At 52.7% G+C, this 10,008-nt stretch overlaps 1 protein-coding gene across 1 annotated transcript; it reads left to right on the forward strand.

The window, feature by feature from the left end:
• The first annotated feature begins 3,993 nt into the window (after positions 1-3,993).
• Positions 3,994-7,275, forward strand: LOC126530334 (uncharacterized). Its single transcript, XM_050177651.1, has one exon. It carries the CDS (start codon positions 3,994-3,996, stop codon positions 7,273-7,275), a length of 3,282 nt encoding a protein of 1,093 aa, XP_050033608.1.
• The last annotated feature ends 2,733 nt before the right edge of the window (positions 7,276-10,008 follow it).

Here is a 10,008-nt window from a genome sequence, read left to right on the forward strand (position 1 = left end):
AATCAAGCATCAATTGCTATTAGCTAAACCAAAAAACACTCGAGCTCTCTTGGGGTTGGACGTCGAAAAAGCTTTTGACAGAATTAAGCATAGAGCAATACTTGAAGTGATTTCCGAACTGGGATTGGGGAGAAAACTCTATGAAGAGGTCAAAACCTTTCTTGGAAATTGTTCAGCTCACCTTAGATTCGGGGATATTAAATCAAGGAAGATGGATCTCGGTGACAGAGGGACGCCACAAGGGTCGGTCTTGTCACCTATGCTTTTCAACCTGGCCATCTCAAAAGTGGCAAAGAGATTAAAAGGGATAGAGGTCATTCACTTTACCATTTATGCAGACGATGTGACTATATGGACCGCTGAAGGAAGTATGGGACATGCGGAAAGCAGACTTCAGAAGAGCATTTATGAGGTAGAGTCTATTTTAGAAGACATGGGACTCAAATGTTCTGCTAATAAGTCTGAACTCCTTGTACTCAAAAACAGAAGAAGGGGTAGAAAACCGAGGGGATATGTTCCCGAGGAAGAACCCAGGTTAGTACTAACCACGAAGGCAGACGAATCTATAAAGCAAGTAGAATCCATTAGAGTCTTAGGGTTATTCCTGGAGGCAAAAGGGGCAAACGGAAGAACAATACGGCACATCACAAGCAAGACTGTGGAGATAAGACTGCTAAGGAGAATCACTAACAGACACAGATGGCGGGGAGAGGAGAGCGCCATGAGAATGGTCCAGGCTATCGCCTTGTGTCGCATCTCATATGTAGCTGGGATGCTCAGTTGGACACAGACAGAGCTAAACAAGTTGAACAGATTAATTAAAAGGCTAGTCAAAACAACAGTGGGGTTACCGATTAACACACCGGATAATAAATTAATGAAACTGGGGCTCCACAACACAACAGCCGAAATAATTGAAAGTCAGCAAATTGCCCACAGAGAGAGGCTCTCTGGAACAAGGCCAGGTGGAGCAATACCAAAAGAGGTAAGGTGGTGCCCAACCGTATCCAAAATTTCAGGTGAAGGCACAGTAGAACTAAAAGATAGCATAAGAGAGATAATCAAGACGACTCCTTTCCCCAGAAATATGCACCCGGTGCACAACCTGGAAAGACGAAAGGCAAGGGCCAAAGCTCTCCTGCAAGAGATAGAACACGACAGAGAACATGCGGCTTTTGTAGATGCTGCATGGGTCAGAGGAAAGAAAGCCTTTACGGCAGTAGTAGTAGATGCAGATGGTCTCACTCGGGATGTTATTACAATCATGACTAAAGACACGACAGTCGTGGAACAAGTAGCGATAGCATTGGCTTTAAGGAATAATAAGTGGACGAAGATTTACAGTGACTCTAAGATGGCTATTAGACACTTTACCAATGGCTTTGTAACCAAAAGGGCTGCCCAGCTGATCGGTGAGTTGGACAGCCAAGGGATCGAAATCCGCTGGTTTCCTGCGCAGATGGGGTCTGTGGATCCATCTCGGAAGAATTTAAACGAGATGGCTAACGCAGCTGCACGAGGACTTGCTATCCGTGCACTACGCGACCAGGACCTTAATAATATACAGGAGGAGAACAGGGACCAATTAGTAAAGCAATGAAGGGGGCTAGGTGGTTGCGCTACGTCCGTCCCCGTCCTGTCCTTCCTTAATATCGTCTGTGTAAAAATGAGCGCAATATAACCACGAAGGGACCAATTACTTACATATAATGAAATCACGAGGCATTACTACTACATGAACAGAAGGGAATTCCCAGTGCCACATGCTAAGCTCAATAGAGCTCAAGCGGTGACTCTGAGATTGCTGCAGACAAGTACTTATTCGTATCCAAACTTTATTAACAAGCTATATCCTGAAAGAGAGGTACCAATCAATTGCGAGAAATGTAATGGCATCATTACTCTGGATCACATGCTTTGGCAGTGTCCTGTGACTTTCACATACTGTGACAAGGAGAGAGACTGGTGGCGGCGAGTCCTACTCAGTGGAGTTCTTTTCGATCAACTACAGGCCGTCCAGAAGGCCCACGATACGGCGGTAAGGTTAAACCTTACTGTCCCGACGTGGGAGCCGCCTGCGTCAACCTAAAGGTTCGATCTTCAGGACATTAAATAAAGTTCATCATACCATACCATACCAACATGCCATTGCAGCACGCACTGAACTGAGCGGCATGTGCAATCAAGTACTCTTTCAGAGCCGTTGAACTCGCTAGCTTACAGCATGACGCAAATGTTGCGTGTTTGACTTGACTCCGACGGGTCGTCATAAAACAGCCTCTGGGGGCCGGACTTGCGGTGCCCGTCCCGCCTTTTTTCAAAACTGCCATCCTTCATATACTTTATACGGCTCGTATCGTCCGCACACAACGCACGGCATTCGCCAGGCGCGCAATCACGCAAGAACTCAACGCAATCGGCGCAGAGACGAAGCCTCGCGGAGCGTCGTAATCACCTCGGCGGCGACCACGTGATTTCCACGGCGTGCAAGCCCGTCGACGGAAGGTGCCTTCTTCCGCACGAGGCAGGCGTGCATGTACATACCCGCGCATGGCGTGCAAGCACAGAGAGGTATACGGTTGAGAATGGCACTAACGAAGCGTGTACAGCGTTTTTCGCGGCTCGCACGACAGGTGCTCCATCTAGTGCCTAACTGACCGCCTCCTCTTCCTCGTCGAGGAACCCGCGCAGACCGCGCACACAACGTCGTGACCCGTCAGAAAGAAACACAGGCATCCTGCACACTACGTAGCCCCTTGCTCGCATTGTCTTTCACGAATGTCCACTCCCGGATTGCGTTTTATTAGAGTGCTACGGCAGCGCGCCCTGGTGGCTTTTTACGTTCGAAGCTTTCTGGGGCGTTTCCCCTCGAACCGCTGATTCGCACGCAAGCAGACGACGAGAAGGCGCGTTTAGAATAAGGCGGGCAGACGGTGTACACCCGTTCGAGGCACGAAGATTCGTCATCACGGCCGCTTCGCGATGAATTTTGAGGCACGCCATCGGCCGTTCATATCGTTTGTGTCGTGGCCGCCAGGGGGCGCGGCCGACAGCCACATACGCCCAGCTGTGCGTACACAGTGCACGTGTCGCGGTAGGTTGGAGCGCCAACGCGTTGTAATTAAGGCGCCTGCGCGCGCCTTGTTCCGGGCCGCGCGCTTCCACGCGTTTCGGCGCTCTCTCGCGCCTGTGCACACGCGAGAGAGCGATGCCGGAGAGGCGAGCGAATCGTACGCGGGGAGGGAAGCGGCCGATTTGCTTGGCTAGGTCATTTCGCGCTTCACTGATACTGTCCGGCTTAGGTGATGGAGAAAGTGCCTGCGAGGGTGCTACAGAACATAGAAAGGTCATGGACTGTTTTCCTTGATTCACTTGTTTGTAATACCTTCAAGGTCACGTATGTTAGGGCAGTATAGCTTTAAAGAAAGTGTACAAGATAAGCAATAACGTAATAATAATTACTTCTGGTACCTGGCTTGAATACATATGTATGTACAAATATACAGAAAGTAATAGCGAAGGGAGAGGTTCACAACAGCTACCTGCAAGGGCGGCACAATACTTGCTTACTGTTCATAAGGGATGGAACATAATGTGAGCGGCGCGCACTCTCGTAACTTAGCCGTCACGAATTTTACGCCGACCTGTCAGGCACCGTGCTCCACCGCCGCAATACCGTAGATCACGAGACGCCCCGCATGGTACTTTGCTCCCCGCAAGAGACCCTTGAGTAAACACGAGGAAAGAATCTTGGCACCGATGCCCTGCCATAGTTCCTGGGATGTAAGAAGAGACCCACGAGTAGACACGGGGGTTCGAGCGAGGCGAGAGAGAAGAGCCGGAGGCCAGTCGAACCAGAGAGACGGCACGGGGAGACGAGCGAGAGACGCGGCCGAGGAAGGCAGCAACACGCTTCACGCCGACGCTCTGCAGATAATAAACAGTTTTCATTTAAGCAAGAACCCAGCCTTTTTTTTTTTTTTTTTTGCTGACATGGCGCAGCCGACAGGATCTGCAGATGCGTCTTTCCCGAACGAAGAACGAGCGGCCACCACGGAGCCCAGCAGAACGCCATCGGTGAACTCGGAGTCGACATTCATCTATTCACCGGTGAAATCAACTGTCCGCGAAGTTCTGAGCGCCTTGAAAAAGCAACAGCTGACTGACGAGCTGAGAATGCGTGGACTTCCGTGCAGCGGCCGCAAGGACGATCTCGTGACCCGTCTCCAAGACGACAACACTCGCCTCCAGACCGAAGCTGACGGCGACGACCACGAAAAGGCGGACTCCAAGGCGCCGGCTACGATCGAGAGTCTGCGTGCAGAGGTTGACCAACTGCGACGGCTTCTAACCCAGCAACGAGGGTCACACGCTACGAGTGACACAACGGCGGCACCGAAGCCAACGCAGGCGCAAGCTGGGGACGAAACGGGCTCCCAACGTTTCGACGGGATCCAAGCCCCCGCTACGGCAGCGAACCAACGGCCGGCAGAAGTCAACCGTGGCGCACCTCCACAGCCCTCGCCGGAGAACACCACCGCCACAGCTCCAGAAGGTACGCCAAGCATGACTGAAATCGTGGCCATGTTCGCACGCGCGCAGCTGCAGATGACGGAAGCGTTGTCGAGAATGTCCGCGCCAGCTCCGCCCGTGCTGATCCAGTCTACGAACGATACTGCGTCCGCCATCCCCGAGTACGACGGTGATGTAAAACGAAATGTCCAAACGTGGATCACGCAGGTGGAACGCATTGCTACGCTGGCCCACTGGTCCCCATCACTGACGCTCGCAACGGCAGCAACCCGGCTGCAAGGTGCTGCAAAGGACCGGCACAGCTCTTACGGTATGGCATGTGAAACGTGGGACCGTTGGAAGGAAGCACTTGCCTCTCGTTTCGACCGGAAGCTAACAATGCAGGAGTTCTTGGACCTGCAAGCTTCACGAAAACTGCGCAATTCGGAGACCCTAGTGGAGTACATGTACTCTAAAAATGCTCTACTGGACAAGTCTCCGTACCCGCTGGCGAATGAAGAGAGAATTTCGCTGATACTCAGCGGGATCGAAGACGACACCTGGGCGAATCCTCTGGCTGCACAGCCCTGCAGCAGCGTCATTGATTTGATAGACCGCGCAGCGCTGCTCGACTCCAGGCGGCGTAAAGCAATAACGACGCAACCAGCGCAGTGCCGACAATCTCAAACTGGGCAACTGAGCCAACGAAACCAAATGAGGAGCAGCTACGAGAACAGAGCGGCAGCTGACGACAGACGCCCCGAGCCGAGCGCTCAGTCAATGCGGCGCGAACACCGAGAACCAGTTCGAGCTGCACGAGCACGAGCCTGCTTTAACTGCGGCAATATTGGACATTTGTCGAGGGAGTGCACGAGACCCAAGACGGAGGCCACAATCGACGCGGAACGACGCCGAGAAGCCAGATATGACGCAGGCAACGCCGGCACAACCTCCAGGCAAGCCAACTGCTTCCTGCAATCGACGGGCGGCACCATACCCATCGTGAAGGGCTTCGTTGAGGGCCGACCGGTCAGAGTCTGCATAGACAGCGGCTCCAACGTCTCCGTCCTCGGCGAGAGCTCCGTGGGCCCTGAGGTTCATCCCCGACCTTGGACGTCTCCCGAAACGATAGAAGTGCTCGATCGGTGCATCAGACCGGCGAGAGTGGCGACTCTGAACGTGACCATCGGAACATCCACCGTGCGGCTCGAGGAGGTGGTGATCGCGCCCTTGCCAGGTGCCATGGACCTGATTCTTGGTTCGGACTGGCGCCGCGCTGCGAATGTTGACGTCACGTTCCACCCCACTAACGACGTCACCCTCGTCCCCGTTCAGCCATCGGTGAGTGAGCCATCGGGTCACGCACCAAGCGCACACAGTGCGCATCGCGTCGGAGAGACCCTAATAACAGCCTTTAGCAATCGCAGGGTCCTAGACGAACTACCGGAGAGCGAAATCGGCTTCGTACAGCTAAAGACGAAGGACCCCGGTCCTGACGAAGATTATACCAATCAGGTTGAAGAGGCAGTATCCAAAATGTCCCGCGACGCAAACGCCGACGAACGAGATGAGCTACGCTCAATTCTTTATCGTCACCACAAGGCGTTCACCACCAGGAAGGACACGCTGGGGCTATGCGCTCACGCTGAGCACAGCATCGATCTCAGGGACGATATTCCCGTCGTGTCAAGGCCGTACAGATCCTGCCCCGCGGACCGCCAGTTTATGAGAGAACAGGTCAATGACTACCTAGCTAAAGGGATCATCCGACCGAGCCAGAGCCAGTACAGCGCGCCTACCATTGTAGTGGATCAACCACATCACCCCACCACTCCCAAACGAATGGTCCACGACTACAGAAAATTGAACGAGAAAACCATCAATCCGCCTTACCCGATGCCAATCATGGAAGATGTAATTGACGACATCATGAGGGACGGTTCGAAGTACTTCACTGTATTGGATGTGATGTCGGCCTTTCTCACAGTGCGAGTGAAACCTGACGACATTCACAAGACCGCGTTCGTGACGCCAGACGGAAAATACGAATACCTACGAATGGCCTTTGGATTTTGCAAAGCTCCGCAGACCATACAGCAAATAATGCGCAACACGTTTGATGGCTTGAAGAGAACATCCACTTATATGGACGACGTCGGCCAGGGAGCAGCTACGGTCACTGAAGCGCTGTCATTACTCGACGAGGCGCTGAGTAGGGTCATCATCAACGGTTTGAAGATGGACATCAGGAAGTGTCAGCTTGTCCGAGACCGAGTCTCATTTCTGGGCTACGTTATCTCCGCAGACGGTCGAACCTTAAACGAGGCGAGAGCCGCAGCCGTGGACAAGTTTGAGCCTGAGAGAAGCGCAAAGAAGTTGTATTCGTTTCTGCAATTTGCTAGCCATTACCGCAAGTTCATACCAGAGTTTTCGAAACTCACACACCCACTGCGACAACTGGTCTCGAAGGATGTGCCATTCATCTGGTCGGGAACACACCAGGATATCGTGAACGAAATCAAGAGAGCGTTTAAGAATCCTCCGCTACTGGCAAACTTCTGTTCAGACTGCCCAACGCAAGTACACGTCGACGCATCACAAACCGGACTCGGAACGATACTGACCCAAACGCAAGAAAGAAGAGAACGGGTCATCGAATACGCAAGTCGATCTCTGAACAATCATGACAGAGGGCACCTTGGACACCGAGGAATTGACATCGACGGACACGTGCGCCTGAGGACAGTCGCAAATTTTGGGTAGGCCGTGTGAGCGGCGCGCACTCTCGTAACTTAGCCGTCACGAATTTTACGCCGACCTGTCAGGCACCGTGCTCCACCGCCGCAATACCGTAGATCACGAGACGCCCCGCATGGTACTTTGCTCCCCGCAAGAGACCCTTGAGTAAACACGAGGAAAGAATCTTGGCACCGATGCCCTGCCATAGTTCCTGGGATGTAAGAAGAGACCCACGAGTAGACACGGGGGTTCGAGCGAGGCGAGAGAGAAGAGCCGGAGGCCAGCCGAACCAGAGAGACGGCACGGGGAGACGAGCGAGAGACGCGGCCGAGGAAGGCAGCAACACGCTTCACGCCGACGCTCTGCAGATAATAAACAGTTTTCATTTAAGCAAGAACCCAGCCTTATTCATTTTTGCTGACAATAATATTAGATGTTGAAACTATAGGAAAAAGGGGGAAGAGAAGAGGGAAGAAAGAATCAAAGTACGTGAACGTACAAATTCCCTCCAGTAATTTTTGTAGGGAACTGACATTGGTCGCGCATCGTTGGTCGCCAACGCGTGCTGTGGCCTTTTTGCCCGCCAAATACTTGGGCGTGTACCGGAAGATCACTTGACCAACTCGCCGTGACGTAGGCCGGTAGATGTCTATTGGCTGGTATATCGATGCAAATTATGTTTGAGTGCCACAGCGTAAATAAAACCTTTTATGTTTAGGTTGTCACCGACTGTAGCATGTACGCTGCCCATCAACACACAGTGATGGCCGTTTGCTTAAAGGCCTCCACAGTTTTCAGTTGTTAGCGATATTTACTATAGGGACTCGGAGAATCGTCGGCCTCCACAGCACCTAATCTTACCAAGGTGCTATGAGGACATCGTAAATCTGGCGTAAAGAAAAGAAAAGAGGAAGAAATAAGAAAAATGGAATAAAACAGAAATCGGGGCCAACTGCGGTTTGTTTTATTTGTGAAAGCGGCAAAAAAAAAAAAAAAAACGTTTTAGCTCCGCCTACCGTAAGGGGCCAATGATACAGAACAAGGCATTGCCCTCGCGCGAGAGAAACAGAGCGAAAGCAAAGCAGTGCCGCATGCGAGAACTTGGCACGTGACGACAAGTACAAATTTAGGCCACAAGTAGAAATGCGCCCGGATCAGGGGAGCCGTGGTTTCCTTATTGGAAACAAAAGGCAATGACGTGTACCGACGCCCCTTATGCACCAAGATAGGGCGACGTGCGATCTCTGGCGCGATCGTCTCTTCGAAAATAGGAGATGACGCCTCGTACGCGATGCATTGTTCCGTGGCGATGCATTAAGACTGGCACGTATACGAGAAGAGCCGATGGGCAATTCAGAGCGGCAGCTGCTGTGTAGACCTTGAGGAACGGCTGCCCGCTTTTTTTTTTCTTCTCTCCCCCAACTTCATCTCGAAAGCGCTTAGCGAACGTGTTGAACATGTCCGGGGCGATGATATCGCATTGTCCACAGCGGAGAATCACGCCGAAAACCGCACGTAGCTATACAGAATACAAGGCGTGCCACCGTATTCGTCCTGGAGCGGTCGGTCTTGTTTCGCGGTACACTGCAGTGCCTGGTGTATAGATGACCCGATGGCTGCCCTGTGCCGCATTCTGGGCACGCTTATACGGGCGCGAATCTGCTGAGTCCGCTATTTTCAGATCCTTCAGCTGGGAGCGACCTGGAGTGCCATTTTCATGCCTCGCGTGCTGGCAAATTTTGTTGCGCGCTCTGCCAAGCTCTATATACGATATAGAACATAGCCAGAAGTACTCTTCTATGCGCGTGGAATTGCAATGGTAATTAGAAACGCTGGCTGTTGTACCCAAACAAGTATAGGCTTGTTGGCACAAAGATTCTCGTACGTGAGACATGGCGCGACTAGAGTGAATTTCAAAAAACGCTCGTGTGCCATACTTCGAATTTTGTGCACGTGAAAGAACCCAAGGTCGCCAAAATTAATCCGGAGCTCTCCACAGTGTGAGTGCGTGCCTCAGAGCATCGGTGTAGCTGAGGGATGTTAAAATCCGCGAACGAATAATCAATCAATCAGTCGATCAATCAGTCGATCAATCAGTCATTCAATAAGTCGGTCGGTCGGTCGGTCGGTCGGTCGGTCGGTCGGTCGGTCGGTCGGTCGGTCGGTCGGTCGGTCGGTCGGTTGGTCGGTCGGGTCGGGTCGGGTCGGGTCGGGTCGGGTGTCCGGTCGGTCGGGTCGGTTGGTCGGTCGGTCGGTCGTTCAAAGGAGTTCCCAAGTACTGCAGGAGCAAGCCTCATTAGCTCTCTGTCGGATTATGTTCATGCAGATCACGTAAAAAAACACAAAGCAAGGAAACTAGCAGTTTCGTCGACAGCAGGCTTTAGCGTCGATCGTGAGCTCATCTCGGGCGGTGTTCAACTACACGCGCGTGTGACGAGGCGTGACGCAGCACCCCATGATAGCTGGGCGAGAAGGACAGCGCCTTAGCGGACGCCATGGCGTTTCACAACGCTGTCGTGATCGAGAACCCCGCCAGCGCAACGTCGGAGGCGTTGCACCTCTGCGCATGCGCGCTGCACGAGAGGTGACCGGCGGGAAACAGTCAGTGTCAGTCAGCGGCCATGGTAAATATTTCGTAACGTTATTTTGTCGTTTGGTGTGCGCTCCGTTCAGACCTGTGCATACACAGAGCATTTGAGCAGGAACGCAAGTGCGACCGTGCCACCAGCGGAAGGCAGGACGCTGCCCTTGCTCCGC

Source organism: Dermacentor andersoni, chromosome 5 (assembly GCF_023375885.2).
Source record: "Dermacentor andersoni chromosome 5, qqDerAnde1_hic_scaffold, whole genome shotgun sequence".
In the NCBI taxonomy this organism is placed as follows: domain Eukaryota; kingdom Metazoa; phylum Arthropoda; class Arachnida; order Ixodida; family Ixodidae; genus Dermacentor; species Dermacentor andersoni.